We start from the raw sequence: 25,494 nt of genomic DNA, 5'->3' as shown, positions 1-25,494 counted from the left end.
GAGGAGACAGATAGCTTAGAGCACACACATGGACACAGGGACACCTTGCAATACTTCATAGCTCCCCCAGGGCCTTCAGGCCATGAAAGAAGTATCAGTGCTCCGCAAGCCCAGCAGAGGGACTCAACAAGTCAGTAGTGGTTAGGAACCAAGAATAAATATATACATTTCATTCATTCATTTGCCAAAATTAATTGAGCACATGCTTTCTGATACTATGTTGTTTTTTCTTTCCTCTATGCCCTCTTTTTAGAGAACACTTGAGCACTGATTTTTCCAAATTGGAATAAATCCAGGAGAAAGGCAAAGGGTTTGGGTGATATCCATACTGAGCTTTAATCCGTGAATAATTCAAGTGTTGCCTGAACATAAATTACTATTAGGACAACCAACAGATATGAAAACATGTTTGCAAATCATATATCTGGTAAGGGATTGTATTCAGAATATTTAAAGAACTCTTACAACTCAACAACAAAAAGGCAACCCAATTTTAAATGCACAAATGATTTGAACAGATATTTCTCCAAAGAAGATATATAAATGAGAATAAGCACATAAAAAGATGCTCAACATCACTGGCCATCAGGAAAATGCACATTAAGGTATCACTTCACACCCACTAAGATGACTATAATAAAACAGACAGACAATAATAGTATGTGTTAGTGAGGGTGTGGAAAAACTGAAACACTCATGCTTGCTGGTGAGAAAGTAAAATGATGTGGCCACTTTTGAAGAACTATTAAACAGTTTTCCTAAGTTAAATATAGAGTTACCATATGGCCTAGGCATATACCTACAAGAAATGACATTCGTCCATACAATAACTTGTACATGGATGTTGACCGGCAGTATTTATAATAAACAAAAAGTAGAAACAAACCAAATGGCAGCTATCAACTGATGAACAGATAAACAAAATATGGTATATCCATACAATAGAATACTATTTGGCCATAAAAAAGAATTAAGTGCTGATAAACGCTGCAACATGGATGAACCTTGAAAATATTATGCTAAGAGAAATAAGTCAGTCACAAAATAACAATATTATATGATTCCATTTATATAAAATGTCCACAATAGACAAATCCAGAGACAAAGGGCAGATTATTAGTGGTTTCCAAGGGCAAGAGAGATGGGGTAGTGACGGCTAATGGGTAAGGGGTTTCCTTTGGGGAAGATGAAAATGTTTTTTAATTAGATAGTGGTGATGATTGTGACTATACTAAAACTCAGTGAATTGTACACTTCGAGAGTGAATTTTATGGCATATAATTATGGCTCAATAAAGCTGTTATAAAGGATTTTAATTACCATTTAGGAGCAAGTTAGGCACTTACTAAAATGTAACTACTCTTTTTAGAATATTCAGTTACCTAATATTGTAAATTACATGTAATACAGAGAAAACCATATTTTTTAGGAGCCCAATCGCATATGCTCCCTCCACATATGCCCTTCTCCTGCCAACACCCCCCCCGCTACTCTATCAAAATAAGAGGGCTCTGTTGTAGTTGGGCAAATATTTTGATAGATCAACTAAGATGAAAAGGAAACTATAACCTAGTGGTTATTTTCAGCCAATGCCTATAAAAGAACAGTAGATGGTCACTGGTCTGCTTTCTAAGAGAATAAGTTCCTCCAGCTGAAGGGCTTCAGTTTTTAGGGAGTTATTCTAGCTGAGAACCTGGCCTGAATTGCTGTAAAAATATAGGGAATTTCAGAAAATTGTGGGCAAGAGGAGATGAGGGGTTAAAAGAGAAGTAATGTTGCCTGAATATCTAGAAAGGGGTCTGGAACTCAAAGATGTCTAATGAGGATTTTAATTAAATGTTACTGTGACGTATATAAATTCTCTTCAGTATGTGTTTCATAACAAACTACCTCTGTTCACATTCAGGACAATCTACTTCACTTCCTAAGGTTTTGGGGAATTGGATCTGCTATATGGGGATGTCAGGGAGTGCTAAGTCTGGCCTCCAGGTCAGCTCAGGAAGAGAACTATTCCACATCAAATTTCCAGAGGCATGGAATGCACAACAGGAAAGCAAGTGAATTTATACTATCAGAGATTTACAGACAAGAGTTGTATACTTTCAAGCTGACAGTGATGAATTAAACCAAATAGCTGGTCAGACTAGAGCCTTAAGATCCCCGCCACCCCTGTGAAGGGTGATTCTAACATACTATAACTTAATCCAATTTTAAATCAAAACAAGTGTATTGAGCACCTTCTACAATTCAAGGTGCTGTAAGTTATATAGCAATGTCCTGAAAGATTTAACGACCTAACTCCCAAGGAATTATTTGGGATTCTAGAAAAATAAAAGGGGAAATCTGTTGGCTTATCCTATTTGCTTTGCAATGAGTTTAGTGTAAAAAGATATATCAATCACCTAAAATAATCTGTGGAAGTTGGTAGAGAAACTTGAAATTAGAGAATCAATGAGTTAAATTACTACACTTAGTTGTGCTTTTTATAAAGGGAGTAAAGGACACAATCTTGGAGATTTAGAAATTTAGATCACACAGGATTTGCTCGCTGGCATTGATATGTGGCTAACATCTGTTAAGGATCCACTGTGTACCAAGTATTTGCTAAGCGCTCAAGATGAATTTCTCATTGGTCTATGCTATTATTATCCCTCTTTAACTGATGAAGAAACTAAGATTCAAAGAAATGAGGAGACTTGCTCCAGATTACACACAAACTGAGCCAGAATGAGAAGTCAAGTCTGACCAATTCTGGTGCCCCTGATTCCAGCCATTAGTCTGACCCTTAGGGATGAGCTGGCCATCAATGGTCACTCCACGTTGTCAAGATGTTAAACAAGGTGTGGCTGCAAAGTAGTTTAGGTATCAGAAGAATAATAGAACTGGCACAGTTTTATCCAAAATTATGAAACACAGACAAGAGAAAGAAAGATTGAGAATGTTTGATAAGAGGGAGAGAAAGACTCCCCAGGTGCTATTTCTGATCTTGAGGCACCTCAGACTACGCATGTGGTTTGAATTTACACATGACATCAGGAATGTGACTATGAATTCTCCAAAAAGACTTCTTTTCTCCCAGCCAGAGCTCGAGGTCCTCCCATGAAAGCAGATTTTTTTTATAGCTTCCACTTTTATGGCAAGTGTCACCCTTGAGGATCCCAGATGTATGCCCGGCTCTCCTCCCCCTTCCTGCATATTGAGGACCCAAACCTCCATCCCCTGCCTCCACCGCATCACTGCACAAGCCTGCAAGATCAGCAAACCCTGCAAGAATGGCCAGAGCTTTTGCCTCAGCCCTGCTCATTTGCTCCCTCTTTGTGTCTGATCCCTCGGGAACATTTCTGAGAATGCTGCTGTGTATTTAAATTGAATTACTCAACATATAAAGGTGCTCAGAGCAGGGGCTTTTATCACAGTATCTGCTACAATTCTGCCATGTTGCCAGAAAACCCCAGCTGTCATTTTAGACATTAACACAATTAGAATTAGTGTTGGCCTGACTTGTTGGTGATGGTTTTAAGACTTCTATCATCACCCAATTGTCTAAAACAATCCTACCTGAACCTGATCATACAGAACCTACCAACACCAGGCAACCTTCTTATCAGCTGCCTCCTCAAGTAATGCCACAAGAGCAATACTCTCAGCTTCAAAATAAAGGTTTCAAAACAAAAGTATGTAGCTTTAAAGTATTTCTTATTCTTAATTCAAATGTTGTCTTGTTTTTTTTTTTAATGGAGGTACCGGGGATTGAACCCAGGACCTCGTGCATGCTAAGCATCGCTCTACCCCTGAACTATTATCCTCCCCCCTCCAGAAATGTTGTCTTTTAAATCCTTGTATAATAGTCCTTTCACTGTTTGGGGAGAGCTGACGAGGAATGCTGAAACTTAGGAAGAACTGGTTCTTATTGATTATCTAGTTGTGTTGTTACTGTAGGGTTTTCTTTTTCAATTTCTCTTGCAGTGAAGTCTGTGGTGTGTGTGTCACGAACAGGCACGCCATCCATTCCAGCCTCTCTCTAGTGTGCCTTCCTGTACGGCTGAGGCCCGAAAGATAAAGACTGCATATCCTAGAACCCCTTACAAACAGGGACTGAGTGTGATCTAAGTCCTGCCATTTTGGTGTCCTCGTGTGCAATTTAGAATGTGGAGGAGAGACAGAGGTCATTTCTCCGTGGCTTCTACCATCCCAGCTGTCCAGCACCTTTGTGGAGCTGGGTGGTTTATCTGAGGCAGCTTCTCCACCTCTGCTCTCCTCTAAATGTGCTGCTTCCTCATCTTAGAAGCAGCAGGTGCCCTCCTGGTAACTGTGTCATGCCTCTTGAGGTCATCCAAGAAGGCTCAAACTAGGGTTTCTTTCCCAATGGCCCTGAAAGACGTTTAACATCTTTTTAAAAGTCCCCTTTGGTTGAAGTAGCCACGGTCAATTCTGTGCCCTTTCGTAAAACCCTAACCAACAGAGTCTCTCATAGACATGTCACTTCCCAGTCCACATCTACTACCTCAGCCAAGAATTTTACACTCTCATAAGCTTTTTCTGATATTCAGTTTAATTCTTCTATTTATTTGTTTCTATTACTGCTACTATTCCACCTGTTCATATTTAATTACCGTCCATACTATTTTGGCCTTTTAGAATAAGGTACCTATTAGCAATATTCGTAGGCTATTATCTCCATCTCCGTAGTATTACTTAGCTGAAGTATCCTTATCGTCAGTTCCTTTCGGTGCTACTCTAACTCATGAACCTTAAACATGGTTTTTGCAAACTTCATTCTCTCCAAGATAGACGATTACAAGGGCAAACTGCAAATCCGTATGTTTCTGAGACTTAAAGAAAATACAAAAAACTTTCATTTCCATCCATCATGATTCAAACACATAATTTCCAGCTAATATGCCACTAAAAAGAGCTATTCTATCTTTTGTAAAATCACTTTTAAATCCAATTTTTCCTAATCCAGATACTGATTACATGCAAAACTCACTTCATCTTCCTGTTTTATATTTCATGTTCCTTATGCAAGACACACCCAAATGCTTCTAAAAATGAGCTTTTTGTAACCACAGATTAAATAATGTTTGGTATTGGGGTATGTGTGTGCGTGTGTGTGTGTATACACAAAATGATACATTGTTTTATTTCTCTGATCATTCTCCTGGGTAACTATGTAAGAATTTGCATGTGAATGACAATGTCTTCATTTTTTATAACATCTATTCCAACATCATGAACAAATATTTTTGCTGAACTTTTTGAAAATAATGTTTAAAGTAAAGTTTAAAACCCTTTTACAAAAAGCTCATATTCAAAAATCACTGAAGTAGCATATAAAAATGATATTTTTGAAGAAAGTCATGATGGACATGGTAGAATTACTCCCTCGGCTCCTGGGACACTTAGCTACTGATTTTTCATTTGGTAACTGATTTTTAAGTCCAGTAATTTCATTGTACCTGTTTTCAGCAGGTAACTCTACCCTGCTACTCAATCTTTAGGAGACCCTTAGTCTTACACTGGGCATACGAGGAAGGATTTGAAAGCTTTTATCTACTAATTCTTGTTTCATGATGCTGTTGGCTCTTCAGCATTATTGGATTTCGCCAGAAACAAACTGCATCTCTGATAATTTTCCTCCAGCTGTATCATTTGCATTTCACAAGTCATGTAAATTTTTATTTTCATAAATTCCTGCATAACTTATCACTTTGAATTTTGTGGTCCTTGTTACCGTTTTTAACATCTCATAAGCATCATAGTATTACCATGTTCCTTCTGGGTCACTAATGTTGTTATATATTTTCCTTGTTTTCAGATTCCCAATTCTCTTTCAATCTATCTGCTTATTTTTAATCGAAACTCCTTTTGAAGTAACTTTTCTATTACTAAAAGTCTCTTTTGAATGCCATTCCTGCATGCAGAAATAGGAAAACAATGGTATTCTCTTTATCTACCACTTTTTATAATTGTTTGAAAAGCTGTGATGTGCTGAATAATGACAAGAAACACATAGGCAGCAACCTTGCCTTTACACTGTCTTCTGGGACAGAATTTCCCAAATCACACAAAATCCTAGTGAGCTGTAGAAACCTAGCAGTCCAGGAGAAGTTACTAGGTGCCCCCCCAAATAATTATCTTAGTCTATTCAAGCTTCTATAATAAAATACAATTGACCCTTAAACAACATGGGGGTTAGGGGTGGCGACCCTCCACAGCTCAAAGTCCAAGTATAATTGATAGTCTGTCCTCTTTATCTGTGGTTCCTCCAGATTAGAGGAAGGATTCAACCAACCAGGATCATGCAATACCATAGCACTTAAGTTTGAAAAACTCCACAGATACATGAACCCATGCAGTTCAAAAGCCAAGGTGTTCAAGGGTCAACTATACCAGAGACTGAGTGGCTTATAAAAAGTATTTATTTCTCACAGTTCTGAAGGCTAAGAATTCCATGATCACAGTGCCAGCAGATTCAGCATTTAGTGAGGGCTTCCTGGTTCACAAGTAAAGCCTTCTCACTGTGTTCTCACTTTTATAAGGTCACTAATCCCATTCATGAGGGCTCCACCCTCATGACCTAATTACCTCCCAAAGGCCCCACCTCCCAACACTATCACACTGAGCATTAGGATTTCAACGTATGAATTTGGGACAGACACAAAATTTAAACCATAGCAATAACTGACACTAATTATGGTAGTATTTTTAAGTTGTAAGAAAAAAAAAATTTCTTTTAACAATGTAAAAAAGCATATCAAATGTATTTGATATAGTTGCCATCTCAGAGGTTATCAGATAAGTGACTAAATTCATTCATTTGTTTATGCAACAACTATTTTCTGAGACGGTTATGGGGAAAACAGCTGTAAACAAAACAGTCAGGTTGTCATACATGCTGTGAAGAAAGATCTACTACCAGGGAAGTAAGAGAATGGCAGGTGGGGGCGGGTTAGCTGTTTCAGGTGGCCTAGGGAAGATGATCTCATCTGATGAGACTTGGGAGTGGAGGAGGTCTGGGGAAAGAGCAGGCGGAGGGATCAGTAGTATAAAGGCTTGGAATGGGAGCATCTTTGATGTGTTTAAGGAAGAGCAAGGACGGCTGCTGTGGCTGGAACTGAGGGAGGACAGAGGGAGGAGGTAGGGAGAGGAGGTGAAGTCAGAGAAGTAGCCAGAGGGAAGATGATGGAGGTCCAGCATCTTAGGAAGGACTTCGGATTTTGCTCTAAATGGGATGGGAAATCACTGTAGAATTTTTAACTGAGAAGTTATGTGATGTAACGAACTTCTTAAGATAATTATTCTGGCCACTCTGTACCAAATGGATGGTTGAGTGCAGATATTTGGATTCAAATTATACTTTCCCATTTGAAAGCACTGCTTTCAAAATATAATAAGTCTAACCTAAGAGTATTATTCGCATCTTGAGACAAACCATGACATATACCACAATGAATTCTAAACATAAACATATCTTTATTATATAAAGAACTACATGTTGGTATTTTTTTAAGGTACCATAGTAAAGATAAACAACCATGCAAGAAAAAAATATTTGCAGTAAACAAAGCAGGGAAAGCTTTACTATAATTTTTAAATAAACACTTCAGAATCAAACATTACATAATAAAAATAATTTTAAGAGTCCATATAAAATGTAAAGAGAAACTTCAAGACTCTAGAGGTGAAATTTTTAAAAAGTCATAATTCATGAAAATAAAGCAATATGATAAAATGGGCAACCTCCTGGTAATCAAAAGTCAACATTAAAATAAAACAAGATAACATTTCATCTATTAAATTGTTCTCAAAAATGTTTAATGTGATAACCTAAGCTGGAATCAGTGGTAAAAATGGGATAACATGGATCCTTGGGGGCATCAGAAAGCAATTTTACCACACATTGAAAACATGATTCATTCTTCCATTCATTCCAAAAACAAAAACAAAAAAAAGTACCACATTCATTCTACTTGCCACACTAGGCTAGGCACTTGGCAAGCAGAGACAGATCCAACCGTTTCCCTGTCCTCATGGGGTTTAAAATCTCAGAGGTTGGATTGGTGAAGACAAGGAAGAGAAAGGAGGAAAGAAGGGAGGGGGAAGGAAGGGAAAGGAAAAAGAAACAAAATGTTAGAGATATACCTACACAGACGGTCCCCAACTTATGATGGTTCAACATACAATTTTTCAACCTCATGATGATGTGAAAGCAATAGGGACTCAGTAGAAAATGTACTTCAGATTTTGAATCTTGATCTTTTCACAGGCTAATGATATGTGTGGTACAATATTCTCTTATGATGCTGGGCAGTGACAGTGAGTCCCAGTCAGCCATACAATTACAAAAGTAAACTGATTTAACACTTACAACCAATCTGTACCCAGACAACCATTCTGTTTTTCACTTTCAGTACAGTATTCAATAAATTACATGAGAGATATACAACACACTATCAAATAAGCTTTATGTCCGATGATTTACCCAACTGTATGCTGATGTAAGTATTCTGAGCACATTCAAGGTAGGCTAGGCTAAGCTATGATACGTGGTAGGTTAGGTGTATGAAATGCGTTTTCAGCTTGTGGTATTTACAACTTATGATGGGTTTATCTGGACATAACCCCATTGAAGTCTGGGAAGATCTATATGGATACAGTACAGTGCAACTATAAAGGAAGAAGGAACCAGTTCTACTTGATAAAGTCAGAGAAGTCTTCATAGAAGAGATACTAGCAGGTCTGAATACTAAAAATATATTTGTCATTCAGTAGACTAACCATGGAGCAGAAAGTAAACAGAGCAAGGATTCAGAGTCCCGAGGGCATTCCAGGTAGGGGAAACAGGTGTGTTCTTGCAACATGAAACAGACTGGGGAGTTGTTAAGAGGGCAGGTGGCCCTGTGTGGCTGGGACACAGGATGACTGGAAGGACTGGTGAGAGATGAGGCAGGAGAAGTCCCAGGGTACAGTTCATGAAGGGCGTGCTGAGGTTCAGTGCTGTGCTGAGCTCTATGGATTTTATTCTAGAAGCCAAGACTTTCAAACTGAACTGAGGTTATATGTATGTGGATTCATGTCACAGAGAAAGTCACAAAAAGCCATAGCACACCTTCAGTGCATATCAATTTCATTTGAAGATTCCAGAAGGAGAAATGTTTTATGTAAGAGCAAACACAAATACATAATTGAGTAGGTTGGACAATTCACATGAATTTTTAAGGTAAGTAAAACAAAGATTTCAAAGAAGTCATGGACTTACAGTCTTTGTTGACTTTGCCCGTGAGGAGTATTTTGATGGAAAATTTTACCAACACTGGATAATTGGGGACCTTTAAAAGGAAGAATCATTGGGAGCTTTTAAAGCTGGGAAGAAAATGACTGATCTGAGTGCCATTTGAATAGGACTGTCAGGCAGAGGACTGGTTAGTAACCTACAGTAGGACCCTCATCCAGGAGGAAGTGGCAAGAATGGAGGGGAAATGCACACACAAGAAATGTGGAAGCAGCAGCACTCACTGGGCCCCAGTGAGATGTACATGATAAAGTTCAGAGGGAAAACCGGAGTTTAGGATGGTTCCGTTTCTGGCTAGAGTGTCTGACTGGTGGATAGAGGCATCACTTGCCAAGATTTGGCAGCTACTAAGAGGTGAGGATTTGGTGGAAAATATAAGTCTAGTTTTGAGCAGTGGATCTGCAGTGCTTGTGGGATTGTAGGGAAGGATGTTCAATAGGTAGCTGGATATAGGCTTGGATACTGAAAAGGGTCTAGTCTGAACATACACACTTGTGGGTCCTCAGCACGCAGGGAGTAATTGAAGCCTCAGGGATGGATCAGATCAGTACACATGAGTGAAGAGAAGCAAGTAAGAGCTGAACCTTAAGGCTGTGCGTACTCCCCTTGTTGTAAGTGTTCCATTTTTAAAACAGGGTATAAGGAAACAAAAGGATGCTGGTCTTTTATTTATAATAAAAGATTGAAAACAAGCCAAATATTGAACAGGGCAACAGTTAAATAAATTAGTATATATTTATTTGGTGAAATTTTAGGAAGCCATAAAATGGATTAGAATTTATTTTAAAATATAGTAAATATAAAATATATATATATGAGTATACATATATACAATTTATATAATATTGAGTCTGATTCTGGCTATATTATTATTTTTTCACTGTGATTACAATTCTATAAAATATATAATGATTCCATACGTACATATGACAGATATGTGTGTGACATACACACATTTACACACTAACACATGGGGGAATAAAAGACTGGGAAAAATATACAAAAAGGCTAGAATTGGAGGACTAGTGTTTTTTCATCTTTTAAATGTTTTCTTAACTTAGTTTTAGAATTTTACTTTAAGGAACGAATTTGCCTTAAATAATGTATATTCTGTATTTATTTTTCCCATTCAACCTGCAAATAGATTAGACAAATGACCGATCAAGCAACGTGATTTTTTAAAGATGCATATATTGAAATGAATCTCAGAGATAAGTGCCATTTAAATATATGAGCTTGTTGCCACTATGAGACTTTATATATTTTTTTTAATTGAAGTACAGTCAATTACAATGTGTCAGTCTCTGGTGTATAGCACTGTCCCAGTCATGCATATATATACATATATTCATTTTCATATTTTTCCATTAAAGGTTATTACAAGATATTGAACGTAGTTCCTTGTGCTATACAAAAGAAATTTTTTTTCCCACTATGAGACTTTAAATAAGCCCATCCTCTTATACTACTGAGAAGTTAGCAAAACTCAGAGCCACAGAAGTCATTCAACAAATTTACTGAGTACCTACTATACGCCGGTACTCTTTGGATGCTATTTTGGAATAAATGTTTCTTCAGATCAAAGAAACAGATTTCAATTTTCTTCTCCAAAATGTGTTTTTCTCTACCTATCTACGTTCAAATGACACTTTAAATAAAAACATCTTTTCTGACCATAAAACTTGGACCTATTGCTATTCTTATAATTTTATTATTCACCACAGTCCTGTGTGTTAAGAGAGAAAGAATAAAATTTGAAGGATATAGGAAAATAGGCAATATTACACATTCCTTTTGAGAATGTGAATGGGTACAACTGTGGAAGGGTATTTGGCAATGTCTACCAAAAAAAATGCACATCCTTTTGACTGAGTAATTAAGTAACTCTCATTTTAGGAACTTATCCTATGGCTATACATAGAAAATAACATACATACAAAGATAACCATTGCAGTATTCTTTATCATAACAAGAGAAGCATCCCAGATGTCCTTCAACAAAGGACTAGTTAAGTAAATTAGGCTACAGTCATACAGTGAAACAGACAAATAGAATTAGGTAGCTATTTTATGGGTTGATATGGAAAAATCTCCAGGATTACATAAAATCTCCAGGTTTTTTAAAAAGGTTTTTATTCCCACAAATATAATAATATATTTATTATAATATAACTTTGGCTTTTTGCTTATAAATGCCCAAACCCTGGAACAGTGCAAGAGAGTAGTAACTGATTGCTTCTGGGGAAAAGAAATGGATGGCTAGACCGATGAGGGAGGGAGAACTTGACATAGCCATGTACATCCATTGGCCATTCAAAAAAATTAAAACCAGTAAAAATAAGTCAACATTTTTTTCTGAAAAAGCTAAAAATAAAATTTCAGCTAAAATTGAGCTCCAGATGCACTACTACCATTCAAATCACTTTCCCTCATTTTATGTTAGTTTTTGTCATTTAGTTTAATTAGTTATTATATTAGTAAAACATAGGGGAGTGGGACCAAAAACAAGTATCCCTTGGGCCTGTACACTAATCGTATCACACTCCTTCCAGCACCATTCTTCACTGCCTCCACTCACCACTCCACCAAATGGGGTGGAGGATACTTAATTATATATCATTTAATCCAACAAACACCAAATGCATTGATTGCCCTCTATCGATCTGGCCTTCCCCATTATGTCTCATTTTTGTTTGTTTTTGGTGGGGGGGGGTAATTAGGTTTATTTATTTATTCTTGGAGGAGGTACTGGGGATTGAACCCAGGACCTCGTGCATGCTAACCATGTGCTCTACCACTAGAGCTATACCTTCCCCACCCCCATCATGTTTCTTGATACTGCTCTAGAGGTGTTGACTGGGAAACAGATTGAGAGAAAAAAGTTTTACTTTGATTCAAAACATTTTTACAAAAACTTGTTTTATCTGGTAGAGAAACAAACTATGTCAGCAAAAATTTTGAACAAACGTGACATATTTCATTAGAACACACTATCTGTTTTCTTATACTGGCATCTACTTAAAGTGAGGTTCCGGCATGCCGTTTTAGACTATGTAATTCTGAGGGAGAGAGATTCCAGAATGGGCTTCCAGCAAGTTCCACAGCAAAAAATGGCACTGATGCATCTCGTTCATCACCCCTAGATCGGGATGAATCATGGGCAACAGTGAGAGACAGAGCAGTAATATGATTTACAACTGCTGATTCCCTTTCTATGTGTTTTCATCCTCAGGCATAGTCTTACTCTCAGGTATAATTTTATTTGCACATATTTCACAGATATGCCAGAAAGCTAGAAAACATCATTGTTCAGACTCTTGTGCCATCTCCTACCTTTTCCTACAACCTTAACTTACAATAAAACTGACCTTAAAATGTAAAACACAAGCGGAATTTTAATGTGATAGACTAAGAGGGACCTTGCTATAGGGCAGATTGATTCACACAATAAACATTTATTGAGCTCTGCTATGACTGATAAGCAAATAGGAATACTATTCAGTTCTTGTTCTTGGGAACCAGCTGTCCGGTGAGGGAGACCCGGCGAGTAAACAACAGCGGTGATTTGAGGCCGAGTGAAATCTGAGCCCTCACAGAGGAGAGGAAAGAGAAATTCTGACAAGCATGAGATGGGAAAGCTGCAGACAAGTGACTTTTGAGCTGAGCCCTCCAGGTGTGGGAGGACTTTGGCAGGTCTCAAGATTGGAGCTGGACAGCCCAGGCTGAAGGGAGGAGAGAAACAAAGGCAAAGGAGTGTGGGAGGGGTGAGGGAGCTGGACCCACGAGCGACAGCTGGGGCTGGGGCATCTAAGGATGTTAAGGAAAATTAAGTATGTAACCACACTGAAAAAAAATTATTCCTCTGGCCTGGAACCATAAACTATCAGTGCTGCAAAGAGTCATAGCGATCATTCTCTAATCCATCAGTTCTCAGCCTACTTTTTCCCCACTCCCACGCACTCGGCCGATGGTGAGGGCACCGTCCTGTGGTTCATTCCAAGCACACCCATTCGATTTATCTTTTCTCTCCTCCATTACAAGAGTACATCGCTTCTATGTGAAATCTTTAAAAATGAAACAATTGAACTTATTTACAAAACAGAAACAGATTCACAGACATAGAAAACAAACTTTGGGTTACCAGGGCACAAAGGGGTAGGGGGTGGAGGGATAAACTGGGAGTTTGGGATTTACAGATACTAACTACTACATATAAAACAGATTTTAAAAAAAAACAAGGTCCTACTGTATAGCACAGGGAACTATATTCAATGCCTTGTAATGGCCTATAATGAAAAAGAACATGAAAAGGAATATGTGTGTGTGTGTGTGTGTGTGTGTGTGTGTGTGTGTGTGTGTGTGTGTGTATAAACTGAATCACTATGCTGTACACCAGAAACTAAAACATTGTAAATTGACTATACTTCAATTTAAAAAAAAAGAATAAATTAAAAGTTATTGATCAGGAGAACTAAACCAATTTTTTAGTTAAGTAATTTTATAATGTGTGACTAGCTACTACTTTTTTTTTTTTAAGTAAAATCATATTTTTTCAAGTTTCATCCACCCTGAGTCCCACTGAGTTTCTCTGCTGCTGCAGCTTCACCAGGGCGCCTCACCTTCCTGTTCCCTTCTTCTCTCACGCTCGAGTGTACTTAGCCTGCAATGCACACTTTACAATTGTACCATATCCTACATTGGCTTGTCTAATTTCCTCATATGCCCACATCTTGTCTTCTGTCTAGATTTATGAGGTCCTTATAGAGTTTTGCATCTCAATACTCAAAAACTAAAGAGGCGATGTATGGTATGGAAGTTAAATTGCTGAAGTGTTCAGAACAGAGATGTATGCAGCTTTATTTGACAAGACTCTGCACTGCAGAGGTCTTGTTATATATTCTGCAGTAGTTCTGCATGTAAAGATGGGAAAGAGAATGTTGTTTTAGCTACAGAAACAATATATTGGCCCCCATAAACTAAGAGAAAACTAATAACCTCGTGCTCCTAGAACCTAGAGTGATGGGTTTTAATGATTCTTGTTCTGTTCCCTTAGAAGCCTGTTTTATCATTGTTTCCTGGGTATTAAGTTCTTTTTCAGTGTTTTTTGTTTCCTTGTTGTGTCCTGGTGCTTTAGCTTCCTGCTTTCTTGATCTTCTGTTATTCGTTTGATATTTCTGATCAGAATCTGTGTAACTGAAGCCACATCTGGACAGGACTCTTCAAATTGTACACCCAGCACAGCTACTTAAAATCCCCAAAGGACTTACCGTTCAATAATATTTGTAAGCTGTTTCTTCACATTTTAGTAAAGCCTGGATAGTGCCCCCAAAAGGCTATAAATAAAATTAGATTGCTTTAGTGGTTTTCTTTCCACCTGAATTAATTTATTTCCCTTAGAGGCCCCACTATTCAGGATTCGGATTTTATTTTTTAAAGACAGGGTTGGTATAGGAGAGGCAAAAAATATCAGAGAGAAACACTAGCAGAAAGAATTCTCAGTGTGACATTCCCATTCTGCTGCTGAATCAATACTTAATCTGCGGTAAATAACATTGGCAGGATGCCAATCCATAAAATGCTATAGAATATTCCAGTGTCTAATGTGTTTCTCAGGCAAACAGCATTAAATTGAGGCATGGCCCTTCTTAATATAAGGCAGTTTAACTCATGTGTGATAATCATGAAATAAAATTTTTTTTAGTTTATCACATGCCCGATATTGGTTAAACGCTGTGCTATGCTTAATCGAGTAGGGAAATGGGGATGCCTACAATTTTAACACAGGACGCGAAGTTTTATGACAAACGCAGGTAAAGGGTATTATGAGCACAGAGGACAGGCACCTGACCCAGCCTAAGAGCACTGGAGCAGGTGCTGAGAAGTGGTAACTGAATGGAGGATTGGAGGACACGTAAGATCAGACTGTGAGGAAAAGAGATGCTTCAGACAAAAGGAACAGCATGTGCCAAGTCATAAAGACAAAGTGCATGGAACCTCGAGAAAATGACCAATAGTGTAGTAGGAGGACAAGTAGAAGGTTTGAGGCAGACCGATAGAAACTAAAATTTCAAGCAGGTCAACCAAAAACATGAAGGGCCTTATCCCATAAGCATCTGGTCAGAGGGAGGGAGCACGACCCTGACTTCCAAGGAAGGAGAAACTATACAATCTTGATATTATTAGAGCCATAGAAAGTATGTGAAATTATCTAGTAAATGGCAAATTAGCAATCACAGTCCTATCTGTACAGCAACAGGACAAAATTCACAAATTGTTTTTTAAGACAGGAAAACACACACACGAGATAAACTATAGTACCTATCACTGCTCCACTCAAACACTTTGATCACATTACGTCTATGGCTTTTAAGCTGGAGTCAAGATTCCAGAACTTCATCTGGAAGGCAACCACTGAAGGATTTGAAGCAGCAGAGCAGTAAGATCATATTTATGTTTTTAGAAGATGACCATGACTTTGTTGAGAAGGCAGGCCCGTCTGAAGATAGGGAACTCTTCTGATAATGCAGGGGAATGAATGGGGGCTTGTTGGCTGGAAGTGGCATAGAGAGATTCAGCAGACAAGATCAACCAAGTTTGCTCTCCAGTTGAATGGAGGGACAAGGGAGAAGAAAACCTCAAGAATTGCTCCACCTGCGTTTCTGACTTAGGCCACTAGAATGAGGGAAACAGACCAAGAAACATAGCAAAAGTCAAGCTGGTGGGTAGGAAAGAGAGAGACGGTTTCATCTAAGGACATCTTGAGCTTCCAGAGCCCTCTTGAGACAAGCAAGTGGAGATGTGCATGAGGCTACTGTATACATGAGTTTGAAGCTAGAGATGGAGATTCAAGTCATTGACTCATGCTAGAGCCCATGTCTGCTTGCCTACTCAGGAATACTGCTCCAGGAATTTCCCCAGCTCTTTTGTTCTGTTGTCTTTTTGGCTGGTTAGGTGGGGTGTTTGTTCTCTACTGGACTTTTCCCCCTCGGCATAAAAACATGCTGGTAATCCTTCTACCTGAAAAAATCCTTTTCTTGTCTCCACATCTTCTACCAGCAACTGCCCCATTTCTTTGTTCCTTTTTGAAGTATCTAATCCTCTACCTGTGGTCTAAGCTCACTACACATAGTGTTATACTCTCATCAAATCATTCCTCATGTTGCTAAATACAGCAGTCAAATCTTGATCTCATTTTACTTGATTCTTAAGCTGCACTGACAAAGTGGATCATGCTCTATTTTTCAATACGTTTAGCTTCACTTGGCTTCTGGAATATTCAACTCTCTTCTAAACTCATTGGTTGCTTGATCATTTCTTTTCAGTCTATTTTTGGGGGGAAGAAGAGGCTTCTTCCCCCTAAATGCTGATCACTGGCATGTCCGGGGGTCAGTCTTAGACCTTTTCTCCTCTCTACGTGTGGTCATTCCTTTAGCGATCTCATCCTCTACCACATGCTTCTGACTCCTAAATGTGTATCTTCAGCCTAAAACATTCTCCCAAACTCCTGTGTATAACACCTACTTGCCACCTCGACAGGAGTATCTAACAGACATCTCAAACTCAAAATATCCAAAACTGAACACTTAATCTTTACTCTGCCAGACCTGTTCTTCCATTTCTCAGTTCAGGTGATGGCAACTCCAAGCTTCCAGTCACTCAAGTCTAAAACCATGGAATAAACTTGAACTCCTTTTTTTTATACCTTCATCTAATCCATTAAGAAATCCTTTTGTTTTTACGTTCAGAATAGCTCCAGATTCCAACCACTCCTGACCACCTCGATTACTACCACCTTGGTCCAAGCCACCATCTCCCATCCAAATTACTGTAGGAGTCTTCTAGCCAGTCTCATAGTTTCTACCTTTGTACACATCCTCCCACCCCCATAACAAACTGTCTCTCTCCTCAGACAGAATGAGCCTTTGAATTGTAAGTCAGATGTTGTCAATCAGCTCAAAGTGCTACAGTGACTTCCCAATTTACTCACCCACAGGACATAAACCAGCCTATAAAACTTCACGTGGTCTGGGTCCCCACTGATGTCTGATATCACCAATCTCTACCTTCTCCTCAATACTTGGCTTCCTCCACACTGGCCAGGCACACTCCAGGCCTTGGAGTCTCTGCAATGGCTGTTCCCTCTGCCTAAAACTATGGCTAACTCCCTGTGTTCTTCAAGTCTGCTCAAAAGTCAGTTTCTGAGAATAATCCTCATCACCATATTTATAATTGCAACTCATCTCCCCAGAATTCTTGATCTTTATTACCCTCCTCTGCATTTTTCTCTTTCCCACCACACCTTCCTACTACAGCGTAATTACTTACTCACTGTGTTGTTTATTGTCTCCCCACCAACATCATGGCCACTGTTAGAATGTAAGCGCTACAAGGCAGAAACCTTTGCTTTGTTCATCATCATATCCCAGCCTGTGGTACATGGCACGTACATAGTAAATACTAGCTGAATGAATGAAAGCATCAATCTACAAGTAGTAGCTGAAGAAGCCATATTCACTGAAGAGAGAGATCACTGGAGAAAATGGACTAAGGGCAGAACAACTGGCTATTCCTTCTTTTAAGGGACTGACAGAGGAAGAGAAACCCATAAAGAGGACTGAGAAGGAAAGAACAGCCTTGTTGGAAGAAAAATAACAGTGTGTCAAAAGCCAAGGGAGGAGACTATTTCAAGCTCTGTGAGAAGCCACATAAGGGGGGCTCAAGCCTAACCAGAGAAGATCTAGTGAGGATGATGTGGATAAGGCAAGTTCTTCAGGTAACAGAGGTGTATCACTGTGGCTATGTGGCCAGGGATACCAGGCACTTAGCACCCGCATCTCCAGCTACAGCCCCAATTGTTCCCCACTCCAAAAAGGAACCACTGCACTGGCCCTGTTTTCAGTACCAAATCTTTATCCCTCTTGCTACTTAATCTTGAAGAAGAAAATCAGTAAGTTTGGTTTTTCTTCCCTTATAAAGGATAAAGGACGCAATTCCTACCCAATGTTAGTTGAAAAACAAGTCTTTAGCCTCTACGAAACTCAGGAGTGGCTTAAAATAGTTACAATGTACAGAGAAAATAAAAAATGAAAACACTAAAGAATTAAATGCGTTTTTTTGACACTGTAACAAAGCAAGTAATTTATCTTTAGCACCTTAGAATATTATTTAGAAGAGGGTCTGATTTTCTAAGGAAATGTCAATTGAATTGTTACTCATTATTCCAAATATGATATTATCTTTAAGTTAGAACACTATGTTTGTTTATATATGTAAATGACATATATATAATATTTAATGTAAAATTTGCTCAATGGGTCACATTTTTATTTTGATAGCACATAAGCCTCCCAAATGAAGTTTAAAGAAATAGTTTGGGCAACTAATTCCCAGTTATATTGGATGGAGCTGGAGGTGGAGGACAGGAAGGGAGAGGATGGGAGGAACTCTGGTGGTGTCATGAAGTGACTTCTACCACCGCACTCTGAGAAGACCATTTTAAAAATAGTTACCAATTCATAATAACAACAGCAACAACAACAACCAAGAAGATATACTAAAGGAAAAAATGATAAAATGTACTGAAGAACATGAAACGCCATCTGAGCAAATGCAATGGCATAACATGTCCTTGGATTGGGTGACTCAATATAGTAATATCATCCCAAAATCAGTATAAATTTAATGCAATTCCAATTAGAATCTCAACATAGTTTTTCATTTTGCTTTATGTTCTGGGGAATTGATAAAATGATCATAAAGTTTTTATGGAAAAATAAATAGACCCTGAAAAGCCAATAAAACTGAAAAAGAATAATAGTAAGGGGAACTTGTCTTGCCTGATATTAGGGCATAACTTAATGCTACTACAGATTGATAGGGTGACAGTATGGAGCTAGTCAAATAGATCAGCAGAACAGAGAAGCCAAGAATAAAAACCCAAGATTCACAAATACAGCAGACTTTAATATATGACCAAGGTGGTGTTTCACTTCACTGGGAAATGATAGAATATTTAATAAATAATGCTGATAGAATTGACTATCAATATAGAAAAACTGAAGGTATAACCATATGTTCCATATGTATAAAAATAAATCCAGAAGGATTAAACACTTAGATGGAAAAAGAAAATAATAAAGTTCTCAGAAGAAAGTCTATAAATTACCTAAAATCTTTCAGAATAGGGAAAACTTTCTTAACCAAGACAGGATACCCAAGAGCTGTTCAAAAAGAAAAGACATCGTAATTATACAAAATTTAGAATGTCTAAAATGATAGAAGTAATCATAAACAACTGAACAGAAAAATTATAAAATCAAGGATAAAATGCAACGCAGATGACAAACATCTACACAAAGCTCTTTTATAAATGGGCAAGAAAAGATAAACAGGAGAGACCGGCATGAGCTAAGGACATGATGAAGCAATTCAGAGCGGAGTCCAATCCAGAGTCAACATATGAATCGCAGCTCAAACATACTTTACGCGGTAAAGAAGGCAAATGAAATTTTTGCCATCAAACTGGCAAAAATCAAAAGGTGATACACTTTCAGGGTATTTTGGCAAGGATTAAGGAGAGATTGTACTCATACACTGCTTGTGGAAGTGTGAACAGTAACAATCTTAGCAAACAACTGGCAAAAATCTACAAAAATTAAAATCTTTTTTAAAACTTTAAAATTTTGTACTTTGTATTCTGTGAAATTTAAAAGCTATACCTAAAAGTAAAACATTGAAAATGGAAAAATAACCAATGAAAATATGCCACAATAACTATGACATCTTTATTTTACTATCACATTTCAGTAAGAGTTCAACTACAGTCAGTCTGGATTCAAGTTTTCTTTTTCAAAAGTACTTTGAAAATATTACTCTACTGCTGCTATTTAAAACGTCAGATGTGAATCTAATTTTTCTTCGTTTATAGATGACCTGCTTCTCTCTGGAATTGTTTCCTTTTCTTAAATTTCATTTTACTGTTTCAAAGTGTTAATATTGTCCCTTTTCTTTCTTTCTTTTTTTTTTTTTTTTTTTGGTGCACAATAAGCCCATTCAATTTTTCCTTAATTGTGGCAAAATTTCAATTAGCAGTTCTTCAAATATTTAACTTTTTTTCTCTTTTAGAAGCCCTATTAATGAGATGTTGACAAGTATTCTATTTTTCATGCCCTTTAATTTTTTTTCTCATTTTTCCTATTCTTTGTTCCTTTTTAATGCCTTCCGGGAATGTTTCAAAACTTACTCCATCTCATCAATCACTCATCAACTGTATTCATTCAACCCATGAATTAAGTTTTTTATTTCCATTATAACTCACTGGTTCTTTTTTTATATATATAACTTCTTATCCCTATTTAATGTTTCCAATGCTCTCCTGTATGCCCTTGAGAATATTTATTAGGATTATTGTGAATCCTTATTTCTCTGGCTCATTACTTCTGCTCCCTCTGGAATTTGTTGCTCAATCTGTGAACTCTCCTTTACAGTGTTTTACATCAATGTTCCTCAAATGTCTATTTTTCCCATTCTCTTTGGATATCAGCTATGTGTTTATATTAAGTGCTGAGCTCCATCCATATCCTACTTGCTTTTGGGGCATCTCCAGAATTAGGCTCATAGGAGGAAAACCACAATTGCTCTAAGCTCCCCATCTTGACTCTCCTGTGGGATAAACAAGACAATGTCCTCAAAAATTAGCCTGATCTGACTTGGCTGTCTTTTCCTTTTCAGCAGAAACAGAGTATGTGACACAGAATCACCAAACATTTTCCATTTGTTATAGAAAGAGTTATAGTTCTCTAGGGGTCAGGGAGGGATAATAAGGACTCAGAATGCCAAATTACTATGGAAAGTGTCATTATTTCCAAGATTCCTTGGAACCTTAATACTTTGTGATTGTCTGAGTGAATCTTATTTTCCTTCCTCCCCTTCAGAGACTTATATAATTTTTTAATTCAAAAATTATTAAAATTTGGTTTTGAGGATTTCTTAACTGAATCCTCACTGACCCCTAAGATAACTGAAGAAGCCTTTTGGGTTTTACAAAACCTGTTTGGATATACCTGATCTAAAAATATTATAGAAATTGGTCTGGCATGTTCTGTGGAATTATTTCTGTCTTGTCTCCCTCTTCTTGACATATTAGTATTGGTGTCTTACCAGACACCTGTACAGATGTCCAGCCTTTTCTTTTGCTCTGACATTCACTTACTCAACAAGTATTTGTTGAACACTTGCCACGTGACTATTCTAGCTGTCAGGTGCCCAGCGAGAAAGACACAGTCCCTGCCTTCACAGAACATTAGTCTAACAAAGAATCCAGGCTGAATGCAGTTTGTTAGAGCAGAGCTTTCTTTCTGTATTGCTTTCCATTGTATCCCAGGCACCCAGAACAGTGTAAATATTGAGTGAATGTTAAATGAGTAAATTTTTGACACTATTTAAAAGTGTGTTGAGTGTTACGGAAGGGAAGTGTCAGAATCATGGAGCATATAAACGGGCGAAACTGCTCTGGGGGACAACATAGAATTAGTTCTCCCCAGCTGATACAGACAGCCCTTAAGTGTAATTTACGCAGGCCAGTTAAATGGGCAGCACCGATTTCCTATTCAGGCTAACCTCTTACGATGTATGGAGGCCTGAACCCACCTTGGATTTTTCGGAGTATTGATAGTTGTAAATGAGAAATTAGATGAATTGCTTAATAATATCGAATGTTCATAGAAATGAAAGAAAAATCAATTTAACCACGTTAGTTTGTGTTTCTTGCTTCTTGCCTGCCCACTCCTGCACCCCATTTTCTAACTTGCAGAAGAAGGAGCTTCTACATACCCCTGTGATGACACATACTGCGGACCCTTCCCAGAATCTGAACCGGAAGTGAAAGCTGTAGCTAACTTCCTCCGGAAACACCGGAAGCACATCAGGGCTTACCTCTCTTTTCACGCATATGCTCAGATGTTGCTGTATCCCTATTCCTACAAATATGCAACAATCCCCAACTTCAGCTGCGTGGTAAGTATTTGAAGCTGAGCATGTGTGTCAGTTTCATGCTTTTATAACGCCAAGATGGTTCTATGTAGTCATGATGATGGCAAACAGATTGTTTGTTCTAATAAGCATTTCATATATAAGCTCATTTTTCATAAATTGTATGCTCTATTATCCCAATTTCACAGATGAGGAAACTGAAACCTAAGGAAATTAGATAATTAGACTTAGAACACACAGCTACTAAGTGACAAAGCCAGGATTCACCTCAAATCTAGCTCGAGCATTGTTGCTTTCGACCACTGTTCCATGCTGCTTCTCAAATGCAATCATTTCAAAACCTATTTACATTCTTACCACAGGTTCTATGGAAAATGTCAGGATGGATTTGATTAATATCACGGCTTCGTCACATATGCAAAGCTGTAATCAACTTTATTGAGTAAATAATTGTTCATAAATTACAATCTGACTCTCATTCATTAAAAGCAAGTTTTAATTTATGAGCACTATTTGCTTAATGCTACTAAGTCTCTGGGTGTGTATCTGACAAGTTAATGCTATGAATGAACGGCCTTTCAGGCGTGAGATTAGCTGAAAGTGAAAAAGCAGGGTTCATCCCTCTCCTCATTACAGGAACTCAACAAGCTATCCCCTGTAAGGCATAATTCCTCACAAAGGGAGTCCGGTTCAGAGCCTATAGCATCTAAAGGCCGTTAAAGTTCAAAACCAGGCCAAACTAGTACACAATGTTAGAAGTGAGGAAGAGGGAGGGAGCTGAGATTGGGAGGGGGCACAGGCGGGCTTTGGGCAGCTGTTGACGCCCTATTCTTTCCTGGACTATGGTTACATCAGTGTGTACAACTTGCGATTGTTCATTAAGCTATAAACTTAAAATTTGTGTACATTTCTGAATGTATGTTATACTTGAATTTTAAAGTTTTTATAAAAGAGAAGCATCCTCTTTCTCCCTCTACCTTGACCTCCAAATCCTACCCCAGTTGCTTGGGGTTGCTGGAATTCCTGATCTAGATACCTAGGACCTGGAAAGAATGAGGACCATGAGGAGGTCAGAAGGTGGCCTGGGGGAAGACTTGTATTCTGTCCAAAAGAAGAACTCTGTTCTTAAGTGTTTCATGCAAGAATTCTGAGCAAATTCTCTCTCTTGAGAAATATTGTAAAGGTGGGGAGGGGGGTGATGGTTAACAGTGCTACTCTTCAGCTCCTCGGTGGGTCAAATAGGTTTCTTGTTACTGCTGACCTGGCACCCTAACCACCTTGCACCACAATGTTTCTACAGGCAAATGTTCAGCCCATTCTCAGTGGGGCATAGTGCCTACTTATAGTCTCACAACAGATTATCTGGAATATGCAATATATCACAACTATCACAGGAGAATGTTCTCCATATTTTGAACTTACCTTCCCACCAGGAGTTAAGCCTATTTTCCTTTTGTCTTGCATTGGAGGATGTGTTATAAGGAGAGCATCAGTGGTTCATAAATGACTATGAATTTGCCTCCCAAGGGACACTGGACAATGTTGGAGACAATTTTTGATTGTCACAACAGGGGCGGGACATGCTATTGACATCTGCTGGGTAGAGGCCAAGGATGCTGTGAAACATCCTACTTTGCACAGGACCGCCTCCCGCAGCAAAGAATGATTTAGTCCAAACTGTCAGTAGTGCCACCATTGAGAAATCCTGTTAGTGGGCTGCAGATAAGCTGAATTGCTAAAACCAAGATTACAATTCTCCGAAACTAAAAATGGCCTCATATAACAACAACAAAAAACCAATTCTCTGAAACTACGTTGTCTCTGAATGTTAACCAGAAATCCCTGAATTCTATTAAACTTGTTCAAAAGCATTCCATCAATATGCAGGAGTGTTTCTGCTAACATTTTTGGGTCACTAAATTGCTTTAAATATGAAAATATTTAAGTAGAAAAATATACACCTTACTAAGCCGAGGTCCAACAAGTGAGGCCTGGGTCCTTCCGGACAATTGGAAAACAGATGCAATGGAGAAAGGAAGAATTGCTTAAACTCTTCCCAACAGGTGCCACCCTGGAAAATAATTCTTAGAAAATTTGATGAAGTTTCCACTCTTTGTGGGAGAATCACATCTAAACCTTTTATCAGCCTGCTCCCACCAAGTGGCAGAAGTACCGTGAGCTCAAAGGGCTGAAATAGGCATATGTTTTGTGAAAATAGGCAAAGCTTGTTTTTTCCTCAATAGTTTGTTTTTCTCAAAAGATTTTTCCCCCTTGAGTTTAATCATCTGAAATAATGACCAACAAAGGTCTCCTCAGCAGCAGAATGCAGTCATCTTCTAAATGTAGAAATGTCTGCCTTTGCCATGGAATACTGCTGAGACCATTGGAGAAGATGTTAAAAGTCTTAGCACTTTCTCCTTAAAGCTCCCTCATTATGGTGTTTACATTCCTTTTCTGCTGGCTCCTGTGAGGAGACTGCCATCATCAGTGAGATCAATAATAAATGCCTGCCAGGTCCCCGAATATCCATCAAGGGTGGCATTTGCCGCCAGTGCTGCTTTCTGCATCCTTGAGGTGAGTGAGGACAGCAAGCTGAAGCTGGGTCCAACACAAAGCATCATGCTGCCCAGAGAGCTTCAGTGGCCATATTAAATTATTCACAGGCAAATGGAAATGGGAGAGTTGTATACTGGTTTCAACAGACTTCTATTCTTTTCCTCTCACTGGTCATACAATACTTCTCAAACTCCCTGTTGAAACTAGTGCTTTTATACCACTTGAAAATATTTTCAAGGGTAGCCTGTATTGTTCTAGTTCGTGTTAGAATGTTCACCTTTTTGTATTTGATGAGGCTTATTTTTCCTGACTTGGGGCATTGGTAGGAATTTCTACCTCAGAATTGCTACATCTTAGCAGAGCCTGGATGAGCTCTGCCAGAGGCATGTGTAACCTCAGATGCCAGGAAGCACTCTGAAATTGTTTCCATTCCCAGTGGGGAAAACAGAGAGCAAGAGAAGTCATTCTTACCGAAGGAACTGGTTTCTTAATTGATCCAAATGTGTTTTAAAAACCTTGTACCTAGCCACTGGAGTATGTACTTAGGATCAATAAGATTATCTTGATATTCTTGCAGATCTATGCTTATTCAACATTCATGCAAGAAATATTGATTAAGTGTCAGTTATGTACAGACACACTGCTAACTACTGT

General features: G+C 38.3%; 1 protein-coding gene and 1 long non-coding RNA gene across 3 annotated transcripts in view; one reads left to right on the top strand and one right to left on the bottom strand.

Annotated features, from left to right (window-relative positions):
- Positions 1–25,494, bottom strand: part of LOC135319677 (uncharacterized) — a 136,133-nt gene that overhangs the window by 90,656 nt on the left and 19,983 nt on the right. The gene's annotated exons all lie outside the window — the stretch shown is intronic.
- CPA6 (carboxypeptidase A6) overlaps positions 1–25,494 on the top strand; it is a 181,278-nt gene that overhangs the window by 151,598 nt on the left and 4,186 nt on the right. Inside the window, exon 9 of the mRNA XM_010989413.3 lies at positions 22,106–22,308. Coding sequence (XP_010987715.1) covers positions 22,106–22,308 — 203 coding nt within the window. The remainder of the gene's footprint in view (positions 1–22,105; positions 22,309–25,494) is intronic.

Source organism: Camelus dromedarius, chromosome 30 (assembly GCF_036321535.1).
Source record: "Camelus dromedarius isolate mCamDro1 chromosome 30, mCamDro1.pat, whole genome shotgun sequence".
Classification (NCBI taxonomy): domain Eukaryota; kingdom Metazoa; phylum Chordata; class Mammalia; order Artiodactyla; family Camelidae; genus Camelus; species Camelus dromedarius.
This window is presented reverse-complemented; position numbering and strand designations above follow the sequence as displayed.